Source organism: Lagopus leucura, unplaced genomic scaffold (genome assembly GCF_019238085.1).
Source record: "Lagopus leucura isolate 7727_CA_CO unplaced genomic scaffold, USGS_WTPT01 Super-Scaffold_806, whole genome shotgun sequence".
Lineage (NCBI taxonomy): Eukaryota > Metazoa > Chordata > Aves > Galliformes > Phasianidae > Lagopus > Lagopus leucura.
The window spans coordinates 2,888,404-2,914,814 of NW_024962260.1; the positions used below are offsets into that span (position 1 = coordinate 2,888,404).

Below are 26,411 nucleotides of genomic sequence, written 5' to 3' on the forward strand. Positions count from 1 at the left end.
GACGAGGCAGCGCACAGCAACGCATTCTCACCATGGAGAAAGCTCATTTTTTACTCTGCAGTCACCAACCGCGTTTGAAAAGGAAGGGAGGTGCCAAGGTCAGCTGCAAAGAGAGCCAGGGACACAAGCAGCGACCGAGCAGAGCCTGGCACAACTGTGTGTGTGCCAACATCCCTGCACCCAGAACCCATGGCACACATCTGCTGCACCCTTTGGGACTGCTCAGGAACACCGTGCTCCTTGCTGCTGGCAGCCTTCAGACACAGAGGGGTCACATCCAGAGGCACAATGTTGTACATGGCTGGAAACGGCATGGAAAAGAAGAAAGGAAAGGGAATGTTGTTGCTCCCCACAGCTTGCAATACAGCAACGGACAAAGGGAACCGAGTGCTTAATTATCAGACCTCAGAGATTCCCCCAGCACACTGATACCAGGTAGGAACCATCGGAGTGCTTTGGCCACACAGGAATTCCAACCTCACACCGGGAACCAGCGTGGAGAACGGTCTGAAAGGGAAAATACTGAGGCTGACAGGTGAATCCCCAACAAACCACGCAACCATCACAGGTGAACCGTGGGCTGCATCAATTTAAGCAGCTGCTGGCCTCCTTAATGGCTCTAAAGCAGAAGGGCTCAGTAGATCTACTTGCTAATGCATCCTCTTGGCTATTTTTACACGAAAAACCACCAGACGCAGTGAGGAAAACCCTACAGAAGATGGCGAGGAAAAAAAGTTTAGACATTCTTGAAAGCTTTTTTGGATCCCCGGCTGAAGCCGCCTGCCAACTCCATCAGCATAGCCACCGCACGCTGCCCGTTTCCCTACCACGCCCTACAATGTCACCAAACCACAACAAAATTTTGTGCCGCTGCTACAACCGAGAGCCGCAACGCCTTCCAACGAGGAGGAAACACCGCCGGCACTCCCTAAGGCCGAACAGCCGAACAACCCCACGGTTACCCTGGAAACACACTTTACCTCTTCCGCCCGCCAGGAGAATCGCCCACCATTTGCCATATAATGGGATAAAGCAGCATTGCGCCGTGCGACCCCGCGGGCAGAGCAAAGCCCCGAGCCGCCCCCTCCCTCGCCGCCCGTAACCCCCGGCCCGCACTCACCCGGCTCCGGTCCGCCGCGGGAAAGTTGCCAACCGAATCTGAACGAGGCTCGGCCCACGCACGGCCCGCCCGGCGGACACCCGGGCACGGCCGGACACCCCCACCCAGCCGGGGGCGGGGACGGGGCGGAGCGGGGCGGAGCCGCCCCCCGCGCCGCTCTGCCCGAGGGGGCTGCTCGGAGCGGCGGGAGTGCCCGGCGGGGCGGGGCGGGAGGCGGGGGAGGGCCGCGCCCGTCCGGCCCCGTCGCGTCCCGTCGCGTCCCGTCTCGTCCCGTTCCCCCGCCCGGCGTCAGTACCGCGGCGCGCGCAGCCCGACCCGGCCCCGCGGGAAGCGCCGCTGTTGCTACGGCGACCGCGCGGAGCCGCCGGGATGGGCGGGGCTTCGCTTCTCCCTCCTCATTGGGCGATTGCTCGCGGGACGCCCCGCCCCCATTCCACCTGCACCCGGTGGTCCGGGCGCGGCGCCGGCCGTGGGTGGGGAGCACGCGGGTTCGAGTCCCGGCCCCGCCCCGAGAAGGGCTGCGCTCAGACTCGGGGGGGGGATCTCCTTATTCCCTTATTCTCCTTATTCCTCAGCTTGAGGAAGAGCTGTGTCCCTCACACTAAGCGGCGTTCCCCCTCGCACTGAGGCGCAGCTCTCCTCCACTGAAGAGCTTTCTCCCGCAGAGCCGCTGATGCCGGCGTGCCCCCCATGGCCGTGCTGCTTTCCCTGGTGCCAGGAGTTGCAGATTCCGCGGGACACACGAGTGCAAAGCTGCACTGCACAGCCCCGAGGCTGCTTCATCCCTCCATGACCCTTCCCGAGCTGTCTGAGGGCAGTGACTTCCTTGGGCCACCTCAGCTGCCGTGGCTGTGCTGAGCAGGGATGGGCCAGGCAAAGCTCCAGCAGCCAAAGCTCTGGCCCTGCAAGAGCTGCGTGAATGCAGAGCTCTGCACCCCATCCCCTCCCCATGGAAGTGCTCACAGAGGGTGTTCTGCTCCTCATCTCTTCGAGGTCTTTTAGGAACCTCTGCTCTAGCACAGGGGGCTTCAGAAAGCAATGTGAAACACCGAGATATCCGGATGGGTTATTCAGCAGCCACCGGGATGGCATCGCCCTCCACAAACACCTGCACACCGCAGTGCTGCTGGAGACGAGCTGGCCACGCCAGGCCCTGGGGCTGCGTAGAAATGGGCGACTTCAAGGGGAGCAGACACCTTCCCATGGAGCTGCTGCTTCCTTTCCCACCATGAGGAGGAACCTCAGCACGCCCAGGGAGCTGAACTACAAAGCAGCCACAGCACTCCCCATGCTTCGTGTCCCAGCAGGCCGGGCTGCTCCCGCGGGATGCAGAGCTGCAGTGGGAGCACAAAGCTCTCCCCAGCAGCCTCTGTGCGTGGCTGGAGGGGCCGTGTCCAACCCTCACACAGCCTGGGGAACAGCCCTATGGGAGCAGTGTGGGTCTGGCATGGAGAGGAGCCCCTGAGACCTGCAGGGCTGTTGCAGAAAGCTGTGTTCCCCAGCACTGCCAAGCCGTGCACCCAGCTGATCTTTAAGGTCTCCTCCAACCTAAGCCATTCTATGAGCTGATGCTCCCTCCCCATCTCCAGCCTCTCCCAGCTCTTCTCTCTATGCATTTACCAGCAGAAGTTGGAGTTAACCGCAATCTAGGGGCAGAGTTAAACGCAGGGCCCTGCTCTGTCACCCCATGTACATAAATTAGAGCTGTAATTCCACACTGTGGTGTGGATGGCGATAGCAGACACTGCCGGACCCAATGCACGCAGATGTTTGAGCTTTGGACCTTTGGTTTATGTTTTCACCAATACTGTCAGTGCAATGATAAGCAAGCAGTGTACAGTGAAGGAGTGCTCATACTTGAGAGAAATGACAGACCTGGAGAAGCTGTCATCTCTATAACACTAACACTCTCTGCCACAGCACTAACAGAAGGCTCTGCCAGGCAGATTTGCTGGCTCACAGTAGCTCGGCTCGTTCCCAGGTGGGCAATGCCTCTGCTGCTCCTCTCTACAGCACAGTTACCTCTCAGGGTATGAGGAGCTGCACGGAACAGCAAACGGCAGACATGCAGCAGCAGGGCTGCTCCAGCACTTTGCAACCTCTCACACAGTCTGTCAGAGCCCTGCAGTGGAGAAATGAGTTAAGTGCACATGCCATGTGCAGTGAGTGCCAGACCACTCTGCTCCTGCACGCAGGGGTCAGGCAACAGCAGTAGCTCGAGGTGACACTGCATGACAGCAGCCTGCTCCTGTCACCTCCACGTGCTGCAGGTCCTCGCCAGTCTCACTGATGTGGCTGCAAGGAGCAAGGGCACCATCCCTCCCTGCCCCAGTTACCCATCCCGTTCTGCAGGCATGGAAAACACTTCTGCTGGGTCTGGGGACAAGCATTACAGGATGCCCACAGCACTTCAGAGATCAGCCCTGTAGACCCATGCAGTCACTGCCCTCAGCACCCAAATGTCTCCAGGAAAACAGAATTTAGGCAAGACAGAAGCTGCCAGGCCTGCCTGATCCTACAGTTGTAAGCAGCCACAGCCAGAAATCCTTGACAGAAAAACAAGGATAATCAAGCATTTAATTTGTGTGCACAATGCTCTTCTAGTCAGGAAGGGTTGTTGGAGGTCACACCATCACTGAGGTTTTATTGCATCAGAGCAGGTGCAGGTTCTGCAGTGGTACAAGCCTTCAGCACTGCAAGGCCTGGGAAGGCTGAGCAGCCCCAGCCCACTGTCAGCACACAGAATGGGGTCTGTGCTGGAAGGACGGGAAGCAGAATTCCTGGGAGTTGGCCTTTGTTTTCCCAGGCAGGAGAGTGACTCAGAGCTCAGCCCGAGCTGCTGTACAGCAGCCAACAACAGCACACTGCTCATCAAAGTGATAAAGGCGAGTATCTCGGTGCCATTTGCTCAACAAATAAAGGCTCAAATAAACCGCTCTACCCCAGGGCCGACCCAGGCAGCAGCTCCAAAAGCAGCTCTGAGCCTCATCTCCTTTTGCTCCTGCGCCTGCAGCCCGAAATGCTGCTCCCAATCTGCTGCTCCCCTGCAACTTTTGGGAGGAAGCATCCAAAATTAAAAACTAAAGGCATTCACTTACAGGATCACTTACTCCCCTCCATCTGAGCAGTGTGGGGTTTACCTCTCCTTCCTCTCAATGCACACAGAGCATGTTTGCACGCCGAGGACCTGGTCTCTGGTGATTAGATTGCTAATTAATATCAGGTAATTAACACGTTCACAAGGACTGGTGGAATCTCACCCTGACGGTTTCCAAACTGTGTCTGTCTGGGGAGCGTCTTCGTCAGCCTTTGAAGTTCTTCGCTGTGAGTTCTGCAATCAATTAAGCCTGCACTGAAAACTGGTGCTGTGCCATTAGAGCAAACATGCCCCAAGAAGCAAACATATTAAGGATTAATTAAATACCAGGTTTTATTTAATTAAGCCTCTTCTCATAAGTACGTAAAAGCAGGAATCTGGAGCGAGCACCTGATCTTGCCTTCTCCTCTATCCCATTTTTAGCAGCGTGTTGCTCTGCTTGAGACACTCAAATGCAGGCTGATACAAACCTATTTTGCCATTCTGTGCCCGAGCACAATGCCATGGGGGGCACTGAACGCCTGCAGTACCCCCTTACCTGCAGCAGGAAGGCACCACGACTGCTATGCTGCCCACCCAGCTGCCCCCTCCCCACCTTCAGATGGGGATTGGGGATGGGCTCATGAGCACAAAGGACAGCCCGGGCTCAGCAACTGGAAAATACATCAACCATAGAGAATAGAGCTTTAATTTTTCTTTCTGAACAACAATAAGGAACAGTTTACAGTACCAAAAAAAAAAAAAAAGAAAGAAAAAGGAAGAATAAAATAATATAAAACAGATATTACACCACAGTGTGGAGTTTAAATCATCTAAGAACATTAGCAGCACTTCTACAAATATATTAAAAGCTATAGTGCTCGTTAACCTCAGATAGAGCAACTCCCAGAGACCAAAATGGCATCCAACATGGAAAAGCAGCAATCAGTGCAGGGCAACACGAAGTCTGACACTGGCACACCACTTCCATTCAGACATTCACACCCCAGGGGTCCCAGCACAAGGGAGGTGACAACTGTGGGCCTAAGGTGTCACCCAGGTGGGTTTTCCCCTTCCTGGGAGTTCCCCCGTTCAGCATTCTCCCATTCCTACACAACATACCGTCCCCATGCAGGGGCTCTGTGCCCCCAGGCTCTCTCAGACCCACAGGCACAGCTCTGCCTGTCCCTGCTCGGTTCCCATGTGCAAAATCAGTTTCTAAAAGGAAGTTATTAAAGGGCTGAACTGGACTTTAAGGTGAAACGTGCTTATCGTTCATCTAAAATTAGAGCACACTGAAAGAACAAGACAGCTATTCCAACAGGGTGCATTCTCCAGGAAGTTCAAGGGTCAGCCACAGCTTAGAACAAACCCAAGCACCCCGGGCCGTGGGAAGCTGCAGCTCCCAAACAATTTCAGCTTTGGCCCACAGTGCCATAAACATAAACCTGGTGAGTGAAATGGTGGACCACAGGGACGTCAGGTGTCCCCATCAGCAGTGTGTGCAAACAGCAAGGACAGTGACCTTGAGCAAGGATACCTGAGTGCCCAAAACAGCACATGGCACTAAGTGGCATTTCATCAGCTTGAGGATATCTGAACATCTTTACAACAGAGCTCTGAAATCAGGTTCTGGTGGGACTTACACGACGTCCACCTTGCCAGAAATTGTCGCTCCATCTGCAGATTGTGCTCTTCCACCACCAATTGGTGCTCATGCAACATTAGAATGCCAAAAAATAATGTGCTCAGAACTGCTTGGGACCAGTGAAAATTCCCAAACAAAGACATAGGACAAGTGTTATGAGGAAACTGCCGTGGGCACATGGAGCAGAGGGTTCTGCCATAGGCAGAACAGTGGGGTCTGCAGCACTGAGCCCGGGACTGTTGCTCCCACTGCAGAGAAATTGGGGAAGAAAGGAAAACTGGCCATCCAGCTGCTTAACTGTGAGTAAAGTAAGAAGGTAGAAAGTAGAGTCTCATTCTGTGACCTTGCTCCTGGTCACCTGTGTAGGATTTATAGGGATGGGGAAAGCACTGCTGATCCTCACACTGTGGGTACAGTGAGGGCTGTGGGTGGGAGTTCAGGGACATTCTGCATGGGAGCAGAACAGGGAAGCAGCAGGATGCTCCCAGGCAAAAATCTCTCTCAATCCTCATGAAAAATGTCAGAAGCAAAGCTATTCAGACACCCAACGCAGCAAAACTCCTCTAAAAAATCACTCACTTAGGAACAAAGACGACTCACATAGCATTCACATCAGCAACACTGAAAGAGATGGGTACTAAGAGTTATTTAGCAGCGGAAACACTCAGTGCAGGAAAGCAGGCCAGGATCCAAACACTGCACTTAAATGCACTGGGATCAGCTGCGAGCTGAGCTCCAGCAGCAGGCAATGCAACCCGCAGCACTGCAGCTGCTCAGAGCTGGGGAGCACAAGGCCAGCCCTCAGCTTTGCAGCCATCGCATGGGGCGAATCACAGCTCAGGGTGCTGCTGGGATGGAGAATTCCTCATCCGAGGAGCCGGACAGGATGGCTGTATAAGGGCAGGCAGCCCTGCAGCAGGCTGCTCCTCGCTCAGCTGCAAAGGAGAGTGACTTTAGTAGCCATTGACACAGAACCTGGCTGGCTGTATTCTTTGGACTATCCAGCTGCTCTGCAAGTCACAGCAGAGCCCAGCTCTGCGTTGTGCACTCATGTCAACCCAGGGCAGACACAGCCCTGCACAGCTCTGCCCACGTGAGTTGAAACAGAGCTTCCCCCCCACGCTCCATTTTTCCTTCTTATCCACAGTTGGAAAATCAGAGCTAAACTCAAGCCAAGGTTTGGGGACAGCAGTGCCTCTGCACACACCAGCACAGGGATGGGGGTGTAGCACGGGACAGCTGCAAAGACACCACACAGTTCTTTGAAGCAACACATTTCTTCTCCCTTCTCAAAAAATAACCCACTTAATTCATATATTTTCTCTCTATACCATATATATATAATATATAGACACTATTCTCTGGTAAACATTTACAAGATATGTTGGCAACATTGAAAAGATACATCTCCATTTGCATCACAACGCACGCTCACACACTTCAGTGCACACAGACACACAGGAATGTACAATCAATAAATACTTTTCCTCCCCAAAAGTTATTCAAAAAAACAAAACAAACATTGCTATCGAGTGGCCCAAAGACACTCTGTTCACACGGACAGCAAATATTGTGCAGAATTTCTTGGCTGTTTTTGTTTGAAAACCAAGAAAAGAAAAACCAGAAGCATGAAGGATAAAGGGTCAGCGATGCTGCTTGTCAGGATCATGTAAAGTTACATAGTGGCTCCTGTCCTTTGGAGGGGATGGGGCAGAGCACTCCCCTTCCCCTTTGGAAGTGGCCACGCAGGCGGACGCTCATCTACCCCAAGACCCAGAGAGAAGAGGAACAATCTGGGAGGGGCACAAGCATCCAGCTCTGCTCTGAGCAAAGGCAAGAGACTGGCATGGAAACCTGCAGCTGCTCTCCTCCTCCTGCAGATTTCGGTGCACACCGCCGCTCCCTGCAACCTCTGCATCCCGGCACTGCAGGATGGCTGTGGCTGATTTGCTCACACTGCAAACTCCTTCACTGCAGAACTCTCCTGAAGCTTTCTCTCTGCAGCTGTCTGCCTGTCCTTTTTCTGCAAGCAACATCTAACACATGCCGTAAGTCATTACGGAGCACAGTCGGCCCAGACAGACGTTCCACAGAAGAAGGGAAGGGCCCTTTTTCCCTTCTGGCGAGCAGCTCTCCAGCAGAAGAGCAGGGCCCTATTGCCCAGAGGGGTGGAGGGCAGAGCGCACACATCACAGGGAGGGGAACACATATTTCTGCAGCCAGACTTGAGAGAAACTCCCTTACAGAGAGCTCCAGCCCAGCATCTCCCCTGCATTCCAGACAGCTCTCTGTGGCCATGGCAAAGCCTTCTCTGGCTGAGACAGACCTTCCCATCACCAACACCTCTTCTTTTTTTTTTTTTTTCCTCCTTTTTTTTTTCCTCCTTTTTTTTTTTTTTTTTTTACCTGAGTTGAGAAATGAATCCAAATCCAAATCCACACCGCAGACATTGCACGACACAGACGCTCAGCCCCGTGCTGGCAGTGCTACAGAGGCACTTCATGCAGCGTGCTCCAGGGCTGCGATGCTGGAGAGCCACTGCAGGAAAGGTGGCTGCAATGCATCTTCCAAAAGCAAAGACCACTCAAAGACACTGGGTAAAAGCAGCCCACCACAATCTAACTGGAGACCTTCAGTGGGCTCAGGGGGCTTTCCGAGCAGCCCCATAAGCACACAGAAACCTGCAGGCACCAGAGGGACCATTTGCACCGTTCAGCTGTAAGCAGCCACTCTTCCAGCTAACAGAGGAAGAGACAGGCACCTTCAGAGGGGAGTCAGGACAGCCACTAGGTCAGGAGCTCCCACTTGCCTTTCAAGGAGCTCTGCCCTAATGTGGGTTGCAGAAGGACAGGCAGGAGAGCAGGCCCCTAACACAAGCAGCTAGAATAAGGCAGGTACAAAAACCTGGTGTCTGGAGATCCCAGACAAGGCCAGGAGCAGATCTCGGTGTTCAGAGGCATTACAGAGGCTGAACTTTGAAAGAGAAACCCAATGCTGAATTTGGAGCTCTTCCAAAAATCCATCTGCAGACAAAACTCTTGTGTGCTCAGATACCATAGTAAGAAACAATGTAAAAATCCAAGGGAGAGAGCAGAGCCCTAAAAATACTAAAGGGGATGCTATGCATCAAGGGACAAGATCAAAAGAAGAGGAATTTCTGTGATCGAAGTCCCTCTCTGCTACTGGCAGAACCTCAGATGTTAGTAAGAAACTGAGTGCTGGCAGCATCCCTGTCTTGCCTGGGCTCGCAGGGCTGGCTGCATTCTCCACACCATGGGTAATGGCCATGGAAGGAAGCAGCTTTATTTCCTCAAAACAAAGGCTGCAGAGCCTGGGTCTGGCAGCCCTGCTCTCCCAGATCCCCAGCGCTGACCTGGGATGCTGGCAACTGCTTCTGCAGTTGGGGTGGTAACCAAGTGCTGCACCTTCACTGCAGCAGGGCCAGGAAGCGGCTGCCGGGCCCTACCTCCAAAACAAGTCCCTAGCAATGCAACACAATTGTACAGATCTTTGGTTAAGTCATTGGAGAACGCTGTGCAGATCTGAACCGGAGCCCCCGGCCCTAACACTGAGCACAGCACTTGCAGAGCGATGGGTACTGCCAGTTCAGACAGCAGCGTGTGGCCAACTACCTCACTTCCACTGGTGTGGCACGTCAAGAAAAAGGGAGAGGAAGCATTGGAGGGGAGTCCCAGCTCTCTGTCTGGATGCCTCGTCTTCCCCAGGTCCTTCACTTGTTCTCGATCAGAGTCTGCACTTTGTACACAAGGTCTCGAGCCAGCTTCAAGATCTGCTTGGTGTTGTGCCGCTCGGCCATTTCTGGAACACAGACAGAAGGAACCCACACAGAGGCTACACCCAAGTGCCCAGCAATTTGAGGAACCCCAGGTCCTCTTCTGCCCCACAGCCAAGCTCCAGGCAGCAGCTGTGAATTCACAGCCAAGTTCCCAGGCACCAGCCCTTGTGGACTCCTGACTCTGAAGGGCCATTATTAAAGAGCTCACCTCACTGTGAGCCTGCAGGAAGCACAACCTATGCTCACAGCTGCCTTCAAGCACAGGTAATGCAGGCTGTGGCCAAGGATGGCTCCCCAGGCACTGTCTGAACTCCTCAGAAGCAAGTGACCCCTTTACCACCACGTTCCAAATATCAGCCTCACACAACATACACTGTTCTTTTTCAACATTTACCAGTGCAGTCAGGACATGACTGTCTACAGTCAGCCAGACGTGTTGCCTACCTCTGAGCAGCTGCCACAAATTCATCCCAACAGAATACAAACCATACCATTGAAAAACTTGATGATGTCTGTAAAATCCATGTTGTTCTCCAAGATGATGTCCCGGTACATTTCCACCAAAGCCAGAGCTATGAAGAGCACATAGTGTGCAGAGGACACGTGTGCAGCTGCCCAGATGGTCTCCCAGACGGCGAACACATCGTCATACACCAGCTCTGTTAGGAGAGGAAAAGCCCAACTGTCACACATCAGCCACAGGCTTCCATCAGCCTGACTCACAACAGCATTCACTGCAGAAGATGTGCTGGTGGTTTCTTGCCACAACAACCTGTTCCAAAGAACAAGTCAGTCATTGCAGAGACAAACATTCTGGCCTGCAGCAGGTGGGACAGACTGCAGGACATAAACCTGCTGGAGGCTCACCAGCAACTCTGGAGCAACAGGTTCTGATCTAGACAGAAAAGTCAGCCACAATCCCAGCAGGGAGAAGCAAAACAGGAACACATGGCAAACCCTGCTTTCAACCTCCCTTCACTGGTCTCAGCTGTCCCTCTCCCTAGACACACCTCTCTTGAAGTCCAGGAGAAACCATCGGTAGCAGAAGTAGAAATGGGTGTAATCACCATTCTGGTGCATCAGCTCAAAGAGCTCAGAGTCCAGAATCTGCCAAGAAAAGCCAAAGGAAATCCATCAGTGCACACCAGAGACACCAGCGATGCTCTCCCTGCTCCCATCGCTCTCCTCCCATATCTCTGTTTCACACCTTCACCCTCCTTTGCAGCCCTGACACAGGTTATTCCCAGGCTCTCCTTACAGCACCCCCTGCTCCTCTACTGCTCCCCACAGCAGCCCCTTCTCAGTCCCCATCCCCAGAACAGAAGAGGCTGTCAAACCAAAGCCAGGACCACCCTACCTGGATCAGAGATCTCATGTTGGCAAAGTGAGTGTCCATGGCTCCGCCATGGGGGAAATTCTGATTCATCCTTTTCATGAGCTCAGTGAAACAGCTGAAAGCCAGGGCCTCTGCACAGGGAGGAGAGATGGTCACTGTTGCCATGCATGTCACCACAGCTGCCCCATGCAGGGAAAGGAGCATCGCTCCCACGCCACACACACAGAGCCAGGAAGGCACAGCAGGGGTAACCCAGCAACCCTCTCACACCCCCACCACAGTGCTGGGGAGGGGGCAGAGCCCACCACTCACCGTCATCCAGGATGACCAGGAGAGGAGCCAGCAGGTCGCACATCCCCTGCACGTAGCCAACCTCAATGTGCTGCCAGATGTAGCTGGGAGAGAGAAGGAAAGGCAGCATCAGCCCCTACCCCACACACCAGTGCCACTGCCTGCTGGCGTGTGCCCTGCCTTCATTCTTCACATGCTGGCATGCTCTGCAAGCTGCCACCAGCCCATGGGCGCAGGCAGTTGGGGCATATCAGACATGTTTGTTCCATTACACCCATGCTCTGCTCCCTTGCAGCTGGCCTGTAAATGATTAAGTTCCCGTAGTGACTTTCAGGGAAGTCATGCATGGTACAGCACTAGATCAACACCGTGCAAAGATTGCTGCATGGGGAACAGGTGCAGGGAAAAGTGAAAGCAGAAAGCACAGCAAGATGCAGTGCCTGGGCAAAGGGCAGAGTTCGTGCACTTATCTCCCATTCTCACCCTGCCCCTTGATTCATCCCCTTGGCTGGGGGAACGCCAAGGGGACACAGCCTGCTCTGCTTCCCTGGGCCGAGCATCCCAGGAAGCAATCAGCCCTGCAGAGATATCTTCCCATATTTGGTAGCAAGACAAAATGTGTTCAGAAAGGATTCCGATCCACTGCTGGCACAGAGAAACAATCCTTTCCACCCTGCCCCCTAGTCTTCCAAATCCTGCTGCATCGCAAGTCTCATCTCAGCACAGATCTCCAGCTCTGGCTGCCAGATAAAGTGACAGCTCCAATGAAACAGCAGCTTCTCCTCATATTTGCAATATGACTAACGATGTTTTAGCCTCCGCTGCCCCTGCAGCAGCCACAGCAGCTGAGCTGGAGCTGCTCTGAGTCGGTGAATGTCACACAGCAACCTCTTAGTCACAGGGATAAGCAAAGAGAATCAGAAACACACCCAGGTACTCCTGTCTCCTTGCGTGGGCACGAACCACTGCGTTGTTTCAGGTGCTCCTCATTAGCACCAGAGTTTTGTGGGCTGATCCTCACGCTTAATTTTCCTGCTTCATTCCCCAGAGCAGGCGGGCTGCGCTGCATTCACACACACGGGCAGCCCCAGGAAGCCCTCAGTTTGGCCCAGGCTGTGCTCACAGCCTGCCCAGCACCCCACACGGCCTGGCCCACCCCTCAACCCAGCTCCCACCTGCACATGATGTTGCGGAGCTTCTCCAGGTTGGTGGGGGTGAAGTACCAGTAGTTGCGGTCGCACCGCTGCACGTCCTTCTCGATGCGATGCAGGTTCACCGTGTACATGTCCAGCAGCTCCGGCTGCCAAAACAGTGCCCAAATTGATTTGTTTGCAAAGAAAAAACAACAGAAGGTGTAAATGCAAAGGAGCAACGTGGCAGTTTGGGGCAGAAGCCGGACAGCCCCTGTGCACACAGCTGCTGGATCAGCACGGGGTGACTGCAAGTAAATGGTGTGAGGCTCACAAGGAAAGCCAGCAGTGACCAATACTTACAGAGTAGGTGACACCTGTTGAGGAGACGGGAGATGCTTCGCTGTTGGCCAGATCAGCCACAGCCAGCGAGTCCAGCTGCGGGTACAAGCTCTCCATCTCTGGTTCCTCAGAGAGGTTATCCTCACTCTCCACCAAGCTTTGCTTTTCAGCTTCGCTGTCTGCCCAGCTCTCCACCACTGTCAGTGCCACAGCATCACAAGCACGCAGGACCGCCGCCGAGCTCTCAGCCACAGAAATGAAGTCCATGCCTCCACCAGCGGGAAATTCGCCTTCCAGGCTGTCCTGGCCCTGCAGCTTTTCCTCCTGCAGGGCTCCATCCAGGTCCTGCGGAGCCGGCTCTGAGCCGCCTGCCCTCCCCTGTGAGCTGGCTGAGGACTTGGTGGTCTCCAGAGCGCTGTCCTCATTGCTGAAGCTGCGCTCCGAGAAGCCCGAAGTGATGGAGAAGTTCTGGGAAGAGGGGTGACCCGAATCAGGGGAACACGTGCCGTTGGGGACGGTCCCATTGGGGATCTTGCTTTGTTTGCCATCTTCAAGCTGAGTGTCTGCTTCCGTCTGCTCCACCTCATCAACTGACTCAAACACCTGCATGAGGGAATTCCTGGGCATAGGGATGGGACAACCCCCCTGGAGATGTCCTCACCCTCAGGCTCCCTGTTCGCCCTTGGCAGATCAGTGCTTGCCTTTGCATAACCCAGACCCCCAACTCCCCAACTCCCAAGAACTACACTTTACTCAGGGCAATCTATGGGGCAGAATGTCATTTAAACCCACTGATTCAACACGTTACTAACACATGGAGCAGCCAAACGCCCTCCTGTGTGAGGTCTGCTGCTCACCTGCGTGCTGGAGCTGGAGTCGCTTTGCAGCCGGACGTGATTCTGTCGGCCGGAGCTGCAGCTCTGTGAGGACTGCAAGGGGGAGAGAAAGCACTGAAATAGCAAAGGGCACTGGGCCTGGGAGGAGGGGACACATCTGCACCACGATGCCAGAGGTGGGCACTTCTGCATGTAAAGAGGGAGGTAGAAATGCACGCAATAAATTCTCCTATTTGAACTATGTCAGATCAGCTCTGCTGATCTGTCCCACCTGGCCTCAGCCTTTCACAAGCCAACGACCAAGCCAACACAGCGGTTCAAGTGCTGTGTGTTTGGGTCTGAATTGAACTGCTCTCTTCGGGCCTTCACAGAGGTCATGCTGTCTCCTCAGAGTGCAGATTTCTACTAATCTCTGTCCTAATTTGGCAGCAAAGCGTCTCAGTTTACATAAACGATGAAGTCACGGGCTATAAAACAATCCCTCGAAGCATATTAATGCTTGTTTTCCTTTAAGAAAAGGACAAGTATTGATGTCTTAAGCCAGACTCCATCCAGGCAGCACCTCCAGAAGCCAACAGCACCATTCTCTGCCTCCCAGCTGAAGCACAGAAGGACACACTGGGCTCTGCATTGAGCAGCTCAGGGCTTTGCCCCACAGGTTCCCTCTGAGCCTCCTCTGGAGCCCACAGATCTGGGTGTACAGAGCATGGCAATGACATCACACCGAAACAATGGGGGTTTTAAGAAAGTGCAGAAAGAACACTGCTTTCAGAGCAGCAGCAGGAGCTGTTCCCACCCTAACATTGTGGGACTCCGGCAGAGAGAGGAAGGGCGACAGCTTTCCTCCATTACCATGGGAACGTTTTACAGCAGGAAATTTCACGTTAAGAGGGGAAAAGGGTGAATTTTGGCATGTATTAACAGCCAGCTCCCCTCCCAGCACACGTTCCCCATACAGGCAGGGAGCACAAAGCCAGAACCACAGCGGAGATGCTACAAGGATGGGAACGATTCGCAGAGCCGCGGCAGTGCCAACCCACAGCCCGCTCCTCCTCCGCGTCACCCCTGGCACAGAGCCTTCCCTGCCCTTCTCCTGCATCACACAGACCCCAGGAACACCAAGGGATGCTCCACAGGACTGGGGCTGCTGCCCTCTGCCGGGACCCACTGGCTGCAAGCTCCCATTGCCCTGCAGCATGCTGACAGCCCTCTTGAGCCTCCGCGCTCTCACCTCGTTGCTGATCGTTGAGTCCCTGTGCATCATCCTCTGGATGTGGGAATCCAAGCTGGCCCCAGAGGAGCACTTGGCCAGAGCTGCTGCGTGAGACTCCTTCTCCCTCTGCCGGACGATGGCCTCACAGCCCAGCCACTCTGCCATGGTGTGCTCGTAGCAGGTGCGGATCTGGTCATCAGCCTGCAGCAGTGGGACAAAGGGTCTCTGAATGGCGTGGGCTCTGGCAGGCACGTGGATGCTCGGAGCTGGGAATCACTGCAGGCACACAAATGCAGTGCACCAGGCTGCAGAGCTGGCAGCACGCTCATACCAACCTCCTTCCTTTCTGCTTCTGTCATCCCAAACTGATAATGGCCCAAAAGGAAGGGCCAGACAGCCTTCCTGATCTCGTGCTGGATCCCACCGTAGTAGATCAGCCGCAGCAGCTCCTGGTCCTCATAACTCTGTGTGAAGAGCCCCACATCAGCACAGACACAGGCAGGACTGTGGATGCAAGCACCGCCCCATCCTGGCCACCTCCAGCACCCAGATGCTGACCACCACATGCTCATCCACTGCAAGAGCCCTCTCAGATCCCCACTTGGGCTTAAGCACAGCCTGAAGCCCCTGCAGATGGGTATTTTGGGAACTACTGGCTCACCACAAGTAGCCCACCAAAGCTACCCGAGGGTACCACCGTGCCACTGTGTCTCAGGAGAGTGTCTTGGCAGCACTGGCCCTACCGTGCTGTCCTCCAGGTACTTCTGCCATATGTCCACAGTCAGTCCTGAGCTAGCACTGCAGGGCACGTCGGGAGACACGATGCTGTGGTTAACCAGTGCAGAGAGGTGGGTTCGCACCGTGGAGAGGTGTCTGCAGTAGGCCAGCCCTGCAACAGGCAGAAGCAAAAACTCACCCTGGGGAACTAAGGATGAAGGGCTGGGGACAGCCCTGATCAGTCCTTGGAGATCTTCTCAAGCCTGCTGGGACAAGCTGGCATATCGTTGTCTTTTCTCACTAGCCCTGATGCTCGCTGGGATGCAGGCTGACCTTCAGACCAGAATTCAGCTGTCTGCTCCCAATCCTGAGCACGTGAACATGGAGCCATACATGCAACAGGCTGATCCTGGTCCCCACCATCCTGCAGCCTCAGCACCACTCTGCCCTGAGCCCAGAACCTTGTCCCTTGCCCAGCATATGTCCTAAGGCACCACAGATGCAACAAGTACTCACAGCCATAGAAAGCCCGGGAGAGGATCTGGTACTTCATATTGTCACACAGGAGCTTCAGAGGAGCTCTGCCAACAAAAACAAACTAGATGCGAGGGGAGGAAATGTTCCCATGCCCTCACCCTCCTGCTTGGATCTGACTGTTCCAGCTTTGCCTTCACCGATGCACCTTGGGAGCTCTGCTCAGCGTGGGAGCAGCATTCCTGCACCCAGGACACAGCCATAGAGCAGCTGGAAGAGCCCCTACAGCACAGCTGCTCTTGTTTGGCTATCCACTGAATCTGAGCTACAAGCCCTGCTGTATCCAACCTTATTTCATAGAATCATAGAACGGCCTGAGTTGAAAAGATCCACAATGCTCATCCAGTTCCAACCCCCTGCTGTGTGCAGGGTCACCAACCAGCAGACCAGGCTGCCCAGACCCACATCCAGCCTGGCCTCGAATGCCTGCAGGGATGGGGCATCCACAGCCTCCTTGGGCAACCTGTTCCAGTGCCTCACCACCCTCTGAGTGAAAAACTTCCTCCTATTTCCCCAAGTGAGCAGCACAGCCCTCCTACCTCTCATGGCTGCAGCCGTTGGCCGGCGCACTGTCAGAGGAGCCGCTCTGTGAGCAGGAGGAGCAGGAGGACTTGCGGGTGCTGGGCTGCCATATGGGAGGGAGGCCAGGGCCCTGGGTATCCATCAGGTCCTGGGGCACTGTGAAGGCAGAGAGAGGAGTCAGACACAGGCACTGCCCTGAGGTCGGGCTGACAGAGGATCAGCAGCTGCAGCACCCAATTTGCATCCCAAGGAGACTCCAGCAAGCAGGCAAGGCCTGCAGCAGGTGATCACAGCAGTGGTGAGCTCAGGAGAAAGGGAAGGAAACAAAGAGCACTGATGAGAGAGAGCAATAGAACCATCTGCTAATTAACGCAGTGCCTTCAGCAAGCTCATCTTAAACCCAGTGCTGACTGAGGCAGAAAGCAAACCTCATCACAGGGAGACCAGGGACAACAGGCTGTCACAAAGATGAGAAAAAACAAGATTGAAAACTACCATTGCCCCAGGAGGAGTGGATCACTGGAAGGGAAAAGCCTTCATCTCTACAACACCAGAACCCCATCCAGACTCCAGGGAAAGACAGGAACACCCAAATCACAAGGCAGGAGATGAACATCTTGATGAGGGAAACAGCAGGAGCGCTCAGCAGCTCTTGTTGTCATTTGTTAAATTCCTGCTTAAACTCAGAACTGCTACGGCAATGGCCTCAATTCTGCAAGCTGGGAGCTTGAGCAGCCCCTGCCCTTCAGTATGGGTAAGAAAAATGCAGAAATACTCCAGTTAAAGCCTTCTCCCTTTCCATCACACTGAGCAGGAGCTGATGGGTCAGTGACACAGAACACTTCTGCAGGAATTGCCAAGTGACAACACAGCGAGCATCGCACAGACATGACAACAGCTGCATTACACTGATGCTGAGCTGCTCCCCGAGCTGCCAGGGGGGGTTGGGGCACAGTGGAGAGAACTGGAGACCATTTGTGGATCACCACCGCCTTGCTTGCAGCTGGAGTCCTCACCACCTTCCCTCTCCCAGCAGTGATGGAGATCACAGACGCAAGGAATGGATGGAAATGACCATTAATGGTAACTAGAGACACAGAGACAGGACAGGGGCACAAATGAAAGCAGGAAAGAATTCGCAGAGGAGAAAGAACTGATGCAGTTCCACTTCCCTCTGGGAAAATCTGTAGGAAGTGCACAGACTGATGACGCCATCTGAGGTGGTAGCAACAACTCATTTAACAGAAAATTTGGCCCCCAGCATAGAATTTTAAGGGGTAGATCAAAAGGAAGCTCCAGCTATCAGCTATTTTAACCTCAATTTGATTTTTATCTGACTCACTGGGTTGTGTTAGTCAGCCAAAGGCAGAAAAAGCTCATCATCTGCAGGGATGAGGCAGGAGATACGACTGCCCCCTGCTAGCCTCAAAAGTATGGAACGAGATTTTGATCAAATTTCATAGCTTTCTGTTACATTTTTGTTTCTCCCCTTCACGAAGCCATTTATGATGCTTCCAGAGACCCATGAAGGTGTTCTGCTACAGAACAGTGAAGACAAATGCACAGCACTGCAGCCAAGCACACTGTTCTGATCCTTCACAGCTGGACATCAAGAGAGAGGTTTCTGGTCTGGTGACTCCAGCAGCATCCCCTCCCTGCTGGGGGTGTTTGGAGGTGAAGGCAGGTGGGCCAAGCCTGGCAGCACACAGAGATCTGCTGCCTCTGCCCTGTGTGCTGGAAGGAATACGGCTGGATGCAACACAGCACCAGCACTTGGCCTGGTGGGAGCAAGAGGAGAATCAGCCCTGTGGTCGTGTCATGATGAAAAATGACCCCATTCAGACACCCATTTCCTGGAAGGAGGAAGAAAACACGACCAAAGGGAAGCCTGCTGCTGAAAGGACTGCAGAAACTAAGCTTTCCATGGCGAGTGGAAGGTATAAAAACACATGGCAATTAATTAAACGCTACAAGCAAAGCCTGCTCCTCTGGAACTCCTCCCTGGTGTGATCTGCACTGTGTGCCCACCAGCGCTCGCTCATACACCAGGTATAACCCACCCAAAACGCTCCCTGCCAACGCACTCACCAAATTCAGACTGTGTCCCCGGGTAGATTATTCTGAAAACATAATCTGTGGCTTCGTCATCTTCCTTGTCAGACGCAGACTCGGAGGAGCCCTGGGGACTTCGTTTCCTCAGCCTGGGAAACACCTTCCCCTACAGAACAAAACCTGCTCTTCACAAAGCCCCACCGTGCAGGGCAGTGCGATGCTGCCTCGCTGCCGACCTGCTGCCCAGCCAGAGCACTCTGTTAGCCTGGGGGATGCCTGCATGTTCTCTGTGCTGGAGCAGTCTTTGGATCAAGCTTTGGATTACGCAGAGAACACATATCTACGCATCCCTTCTACGCACACAGTACTGCATGGCAAGGTCCACGAGAACCAGACCAACACATCCCGCTTTTACTGGTTTGACTGAGGAGGGTGCATGAGGTGCTGTTTGAAATGCAGCCTCCAGTCACAGCGGGCAGCAGAGCTGCTCTGAGACACATCCCAAGGGGCCGGCCAGCAGGAAACCCCCCCAAGCACGGGTTCAGGGAAGAAGCCCAGCTCTGTGCGCCTACCTTTCCCCGCTGGGACCAGAGCGGTGGGTCCAGCTGCCCGTGGGGCAGGAGGCCGTTCTCCAGGCACGACAGGAACTGCAGCAAGTGTCCTCCTCTGGGGAAACGCAGCGGAGGCCTCTGGATCCCATCCTGGCTCACCAAGACAACCGTTCCACCGCTGTCTACTATTAGCAACAGGGACAGCAGAGAGAAGACGCACATGAATGAGGGAAACATGACCAGCCAAAAATGAAGAAAGCAGGCAAGAAAGCTCAGGGAATTGTCTTTCTGGCATGCAAAATAAAGATTTTTCAATCCTCGCTTGGATTCTTTCCTAGGTCCATTGCAAACCCTGGAGAAACGCTGCCTGGGAGATCAAACCCTCGAAACCACAGAGCACTGCTCTACAGGGAGTCCTCTCCAGCCAAGCACCACAACCAGGACCTGATTTAAAGGATTTCCTAGAAGCATTTACAGAGCAGCGACCACCCAGAGCTCCTGACGTCTGCCCTGGAGCTGAATGGAAACATTCCATCCCCACACAGGCATATCCCAGTGTGCCAATGCCAAGGTGATAACAGCCCCAGCAGCCCCTGCTCTGGCCTTACCTTGCTGGTGGCAGTGCAAATAGACAATCTCCTCCAGGCGAATAGTCATGGCATAGTCCCAGTACACACTGGAACAGAGAAGGAGAGCAAGCTTTAGTTCAGGCATGCATCAGGCTCTGCTTCTCTTCACTGCAGCTCCAAATCCTGCCTCCAGCTATCTTGACTCTGGGGGAAGCTACAGAAAAGACGAGTCCCAGCAGCAGTGTGAGTGCCACCAAGCCACAGAGGAAGAGGCAGCTTCCTTCCAGAACCAATTACTGCCCCTGCTTCTCAGTGAGGGCAAATCCAGCCCAGAACAGTGCAGCTCAAGCCTGGGCCACAGTTCTGCCCAGCTCCTGTACCCAAGGGAATGGAAATAAACCCCAGCAACCTGTGCTGTTTCAAAGCTGAAAATGGATTTGGTTCATCTGTCACTTTACCAAAATAGTGCTTCAAATGAAGGTGTTAAAGTACAGCTCATAAAACACATGGAAGGTAAGAAGTCACTTCTTGTAGGTTCGTGCTTTGCCATCTGACTCCTCTCCTCCGTGGCCACATCTGGACACTGGGATATAGTAGAGCTTAGGCTGATGCCCGAGTCAAAAACCCAGAAAAGTAGTGTTGAGATGGAAACAGCATTTTAGGGGGAAGGTACCAGGTATAAGGGAATGGCCCAGGTGCCAAGAAGAAAGAGGAGATGAAAAGAACAGAGGTAAACAAACCCCAGAATGCTAGAATTGAGAATAAACAAGTCAGCAAGTTTTGTTGAAGATCTTTACCCCAGGACAAAGGAAGGATGTTCTAAATGCTGCAGCTTTCCTGGAGGATTTGCTTTGTTTTGTTTTTGTTGTCTGTTTTTTTCTTTTCCTTAGAGGCAAACTAGGACCTGCCATGACTCAGCAGTTAAGTTAAAAGAATGCAGCTATCAGGAGAAATGCCAGCAGCCCATAATGCAACCTCAGGCAAAGGGCATGGTAATGTGCTGCTCAGCTCATGTGTTTGTCTCCTGAGCAGTCCTCAGCTGGAGGAATGAACCCCAAGGGCTCTGTTAAATCGGAGGGATTTGGAACACCTACACTGAGGATCAGCTGAGACAGCACTACAAAATGGAACCCACTCTGTTACCCTTTCCATTATTATCCAGGAACTGATCATGTCTGCAGATATCCTTCCTTATTCAGGAGCTTCTCACTTTCCCAGTTTAACCAGCAACAGAGGAGAACAACAAATCACACTGCTGGGCACCTTTTAGAACCTTCTCCAGTTACCTTGCTGAACATTCCCAGCAGAGATGGGCTGCATCCACAGCATCCCCCGCCACCACAAAACCCATGGGAACCTTTGGCCCTTCTGCCCCGTTTGAGCACACTGAGAAGTCGAGTCACCTCTTCTCGTAGTCCAGATCCCCCACGGAGCCATTCATCAGCTGGTTGGGGGTCCACTTCAGTGCCATGATGTCCGCAGTTTGGTGAAGGGACAAATAGCCTGGGATGGCCTCCATATCATCTCTCTTGAGAAGGAAAATGCAGAGAGAGAGAGTTGAGAGCAGCCTGGATGGCACCAGAAGCAAGCACCACCACCTCGTGCCTTCCAGGGCTGACCCACACCTGGAGCACAGTCTGCCCACTAAGAGCAAGGAGCCACAGTGGGCCTACAAAAAGCCTAGCAGACAGCAGGACACCTCAGGCTTGGAAAAGGGCTGAGAACCCAGCTGGGACAAACCTGACAGCCTTGCCTAAGCAGTTTTAACTTCATTTCTTAGAATATAGTAAGCAAAAAGGGACAGGAAGAGAGTTTTTTGCAGCCTCCCATTAATAGAGGGCAGGGAAAGAAGCCTGCTTCTAGCCAAAACTGTTCCATTTGGTTGGAAGGATTTGTATCGCCAGGACCTCAACTAAGACAGTTCAATCACCGTCTTCCCAGACAAGAAATGAGTCTGTCCCCCTTCCCATCACAGACCAACATGGGGCAGAGCCATGTGGTGGGGCAGGAGGGCAGCGTTCGCCCCACTCAGTACTCACTGGCTGCACCAGGACGTTGTTTTTGCCGTAGAGGAGCGTAGCTCGGGAGTTCTGGTGCAGGGACTCCACGTAGTCCCTGGCAGACAGCGATGGCCGGTCATCCATGCTGCCACTCGAATGCCTCTTCTGAATCTGGAAGAGATCCACCAACAGAGGGGAGCTGAGCGTGGACACCTCCTCATTTCTAACAGCTTTTCTTGAAAGCTCATTCCCTCCTCACTTGTGAAACTCCCTGATAGATCTCCCTCCCTGTGCATCTTCCAAGATGATTCCCGGCTCTGGCCAAGCTCGACTCAACTCACAGAAGCCCCAGCAGTGTGCTCTGTATGCAATAAACCAAACAGACTTCAGCTGCCTTCTCTTACAGCTCATCCACGCTGCCCCCAAAGAGACTCAACGATGCAATGCCACATTGGTCCAGCACACCCACAATCTCCACAGCCCACACTGACAGAACTCCTGGCTTGATGATGTGAATTATCTCCACGTTTCCACCCTGTATCATCAGAGAGGGAGCTGTGGGGCTGCCCCACATCCACTCACACAGAGCGCCGGGCGCTTGGTGGGCGAGTCCTGGCGGCAGTGTGAGCTGTGGATGCGGTGCCGCTGCACCAACTCATCAGCAGAAGGGTCTGTCCAGAAGTGGTCAGCTGTCTTCATCTTGGTGTACTCCAGAGCGCAGGGCCCCACTGCACAAAGAAAAACACAGACACGAGGAAGTCATCAGTGTTATTCCACTGCTCAGGTCACCGGAGCCCAGCATCCCTGAGCAGCGTAAGCACGGGGCTCAGCACACATTGCTGCACCACGTGAGAGCAGCAAAGAACTCAGAAATGGTTCTGCCCATCCAGAGCTGATCAGTTTTTCGAAGTGCTTACAAAAAAGTTCATTGAATTGGAATCACAGAACCAACATCTCAGGTTTGGGAAGTAAGCTACTGAACAGGGTAAGAGGGAAGCTTTACCCAACAAAGATGCAAGAATCGGTCCATCCACAGGATCCATCAGGAGAGCTTCTTTCTCATAGTATTTACTAGAAGAAATGAAAAAGAGCGGCATGCTGTAGCATTCCAGCCCCCTGGAAGAGCTGAATGACAGAGACTAAGGTTCGAAAGTGCTGTAATGCCCTCCTCTGTCTGTCTCCCTCCCTGATGGTGAGAGGGTAAGGAGCCTATCAGAGGCTGTTCCTACTAGCTAAGAAATTCCTGGGGGATGCCCTCCTGCAGCACAATGCAAGCATCACTATGCACTAACAAAACCTTCCTGGGGCTGTCCACTTCACCAGCACAGGACACCTCAGCACACAGCTCCCAGAAGACAAGGACAACGTGCTCCACAACACCAGCAGAGCAAGCATGTCCTGTCCTTTTTAGGGAGCACAGAGGGCTGGCCAGCAGCAGCTGGAGTCCCTGTGCTGGGAACAGAGTGACACAACTGGCACAGAGTGACTTCTACAGCCCACCTGGATGCACCTCAACCAGCAGCACCTCCAGCAAGACTGGAACAAGCTGCAAGGCTAAAACATTGGCTGATGCCAGCACTCACCTGCTGTTCTCCACTAAGTAATGCACAATTTTATCCAAGACCTTGTCAAAGAGGGCTGTGCGGATCCAGAGGTGCTTGATGGCCTGAGGAGACAGGTTGGGCAGCTTTGGCATCTTGCGCACATTCTCTGGGATGCTCTGGACTTGATTTCGCCTGTGGAGGCAGAAGGCAACAGCATCAGAGACAGCTCCTTTCATCTGTCCCATCCCCTATCCCAGAAGGCCCACAGCTGTATCTGAAAACTGCCTTCCCTAAATCTGTTTCCAGCTTTAAAGTTGCCCTAGAACAAGTCTCTGCCCCAGCAGAGTCCCACTGATTCCCACTGGTGCCCAAGTACAGCAGTTCATAAGCAAAGCAGCTTATTTCAGCACAGCTGAAAGATTCCTGCCCCCAGGTGGCTGCTCCATCCATCTCCCTGGGTCCTGTCCAAGGATGAGTAAGCCACACTTAAACAGAGGTTGAATTACTGCAGGTTATGGCCCTGTACAGTAAAGCAAACCAGATTGGGTTCCAGTTGGCTTAACGCACTGGTCCATAAACCCTGACAGCTCAGGAGCTGATGTGTGTAACCATCCCTACAGCATAACACAAAGGGCAGAGAAAGGAAGAACCACAGCTCACCACCTCCCAGAGAAACAAGCAGTTCACTCAAGATATTAAAAGCCCGGGGAAGAACTCTGCTCCACCGCAAGAGCAAGTTGTCCTATGGAGACTCAAGGTGGACACTGCAATCATCAGCTGTGCTCAAACTAAGCACCCCCATGCCAACATGCAGGCAGCCTGTGGGGCAGCAGCCACGCTGTTGCCTTACGCGTTCTCAATGAGCTGCTCCAGGTCTTGCACCTTCTTGCAAAGCTCCTCTGCAGGAGGAAAGCTCTTGCCCACCTTCATGAACAGAGCTGCTATTTTGTTGCTGCGCAGGAATCCTGCCGCCCTGCGCTTCAGCCCATACAGGACACACGCTTCCACAGCAGCTGCAACAGAGCAAACTCATTAGTGAAGCAGCAGAGCTCCCACATCACCACTGCCTGTCCCCTGCTGCATCCATAACCTCACTGCACAGCAGAGACATTTCCCAAGAGGAAACCAATGTCATATTCTGTTCCTGTCTCAGCAGAAGGAAGGTTAAGGTACCCAGATGTTATTTACCCAAAACAGCATGCAGTTCATATGGTCTGTCTTTCTGCCTATCAGTTCTGCTGACTGTACAGAGAGATTATTTTAGTTTTGAAAAAAAAAAAAGAAAGAAAAAAAAAAAAAAAAAAAAAAAAAAGAGGTTTGTTCAGCTAATTTGGGCAAAAGGAGCAGTTTGACACAAGAAAACATGAACTGCAGGTATGCCAAGGTGCAAGTGCCTGCTGCAGTGGATCCAGGGTCACTGTGAGCCCCTGTGCATCACCTCCCGGGCACTTTGAAGGCCCTGCTGAAGGCAGCTCAGCTCTCCCTTGCAAGGAGTGGGGTTGAGGCACCCAGCTCTGCTGCCCAGGCAGCAGCTGCACAGAAGGATGCATATGGACACAACAGCACTGGCAGTGTGCCTGCCAGAGCCCCCTGAGAGGGCTCAGGATCGATGTCTGGAGTCAGACACAGACTTATTCCATCAGATCAAAGCACTGCAGAAATCTCTTGGCCCCACGGGTGACGGATGTGGCTGTGCCAAGCAGCTCCCTGACATGTCAGCACCCTGCTTCATGCTGCACAGCCAACATGCCTAGCCTCCCTACAGCTGATGCACCTCTCGCTTGGAAAGCCAAGCCCTGCTCACCCAAAGCAGCCTCTGGGAGCAGTTGCATGGGTGCCCTGTGTTTAAATAAAGCCCTGCACAGACCTTCCTTGAAGCCCAGACACACCGCAAACAGCATGCATAGATCTTCCCACCTGTCCCAGAGCACTGTTTGCAGAGCCAACCGCCAATGGCAAGGCAACTCCTCCCTCCTGACAAGCACCCAAATCATTCCATCCCACATCCATCATTTATTCTGCACTACGTGGCTGAAACGTAAGTGGCAGATACAAACAGCCCTCCCTGCCTGAGCCCACACCCAGGCACTGTGCAGTGCCCAGGGGGCATCTCCCCGAAGTTCAGGCAGGTCCCAGCCTTGTGCAGGGTGGAGCAGTGGGCACCCAGCTCTGCCAAGTAGGTTGGGAGCCAGCTGGAAGCAGAATCACAAGCAGAAAAGCCCTGTGAACATTGAGCCTAACCTCTGGGCTGCCCCTGCTTGGCACAGTCAGTTCTGCTCTGCGTTTCCAGCAGGCAAGTCAGAGCAATTGTGCTTGCACAGGAAAGCCAGCAGATTGCCTTGCTCATATCATAGCCAGTGCAGCACGCGCTGCTGCCAGCTAGGGAGCAGCACACAGAGCACCTGAAGTACTACAGCAGCACAGAGCACCCAGCATCCATCCTCAGTGCCATACCCAGAACCTCTGCAAACACTGCTCCTGCTGAGAGAGTGCAGACTATGCAGGGGAAACTCTCCCTGTGCTCTCCCCAGGGCTCAGAAGCTCGAGCACACAAACTAAGTGCAACTTGCCCACATTAAACAGAAGAGTAACAGCGTTTTCTTTTCTAACCTCGTCATTCTTGGAGCCCAGTTCATTATTTCCTTCTGCCCCCACTGCTAACATTCACTCTGCCCACCCCCAAGGGCATGACCTACCACAGAGAATGGCACGGGTGCTCTGGCTGCACCCAAAGACTGCAGAGCTGTCAGAGCTCCTCAGCACACTTCCAACCCGCTCAGTGGCTGAGCACAGAGGTGAGCTCAGCACTGATGCACATAATGCGCCCCATGGCATGGGCAGCCCCCAGCCCTGCCGCCGGCCCCCATCAGCTCCCAGGGCAGCGTGAACATGACAGGTGCCAGCTCGTGTTTGTCTGCTTCCAGTGAGGGCAGCTGCCCTTTGCTGCCTGCCCACTGCTCTCATCACAAGGGCTTCGCGGTACATTGGCTCTGCAGAGGGCTGGGAGGATGAGGAGGGCTCTGCGAGGAAGGCAGCTCTCCCCAGAGGAAAGTGCAGCTCTGCTCAGCCAGAGCCAGGCTCGAGCACGCTCTGCTTGTCAGCAGAGGAGGTTATTTATAAGCTCCCTCGGCTCA

The 26,411-nt window shown here is 53.6% G+C and overlaps 2 protein-coding genes across 5 annotated transcripts in view; both read right to left on the bottom strand.

Annotated features, from left to right (window-relative positions):
* KIAA1671 (KIAA1671 ortholog) overlaps positions 1–1,214 on the bottom strand; it is a 46,787-nt gene extending 45,573 nt beyond the window's left edge. For both annotated transcript variants that reach the window (XM_042865444.1, XM_042865441.1), the window contains exon 1: positions 1,121–1,214. The gene's annotated coding sequence lies outside the window, so the exon portion shown is untranslated. The remainder of the gene's footprint in view (positions 1–1,120) is intronic.
* A 3,675-nt stretch (positions 1,215–4,889) lies between these two features.
* Positions 4,890–26,411, bottom strand: part of SGSM1 (small G protein signaling modulator 1) — a 29,139-nt gene continuing 7,617 nt past the window's right edge. Inside the window, exons 4-26 of one of the 3 annotated variants that reach the window (XM_042865835.1) lie at positions 24,128–24,290; positions 23,317–23,469; positions 22,737–22,804; positions 22,316–22,461; positions 21,773–21,904; positions 21,137–21,261; positions 19,773–19,840; positions 19,186–19,346; positions 18,650–18,779; positions 17,469–17,648; positions 16,579–16,717; positions 16,022–16,086; positions 15,532–15,677; positions 15,124–15,252; positions 14,807–14,989; positions 13,597–13,668; positions 12,761–13,342; positions 12,443–12,567; positions 11,289–11,371; positions 10,998–11,107; positions 10,651–10,747; positions 10,132–10,299; positions 4,890–9,663 (exon numbers count right to left, since the gene is read on the bottom strand). In XM_042865835.1, coding sequence (XP_042721769.1) covers positions 9,575–9,663; positions 10,132–10,299; positions 10,651–10,747; positions 10,998–11,107; positions 11,289–11,371; positions 12,443–12,567; positions 12,761–13,342; positions 13,597–13,668; positions 14,807–14,989; positions 15,124–15,252; positions 15,532–15,677; positions 16,022–16,086; positions 16,579–16,717; positions 17,469–17,648; positions 18,650–18,779; positions 19,186–19,346; positions 19,773–19,840; positions 21,137–21,261; positions 21,773–21,904; positions 22,316–22,461; positions 22,737–22,804; positions 23,317–23,469; positions 24,128–24,290 — 3,314 coding nt within the window. In that variant the 3' untranslated portion in view covers positions 4,890–9,574. Of the gene's footprint in view, positions 9,664–10,131; positions 10,300–10,650; positions 10,748–10,997; positions 11,108–11,288; positions 11,372–12,442; positions 12,568–12,760; positions 13,343–13,596; positions 13,669–14,806; positions 14,990–15,123; positions 15,253–15,531; positions 15,678–16,021; positions 16,087–16,578; positions 16,718–17,468; positions 17,649–18,649; positions 18,780–19,185; positions 19,350–19,772; positions 19,841–21,136; positions 21,262–21,772; positions 21,905–22,315; positions 22,462–22,736; positions 22,805–23,316; positions 23,470–24,127; positions 24,291–26,411 lie in introns of all 3 variants that reach the window. The other 2 variants (XM_042865834.1, XM_042865836.1) reach the window with 2 other exon arrangements.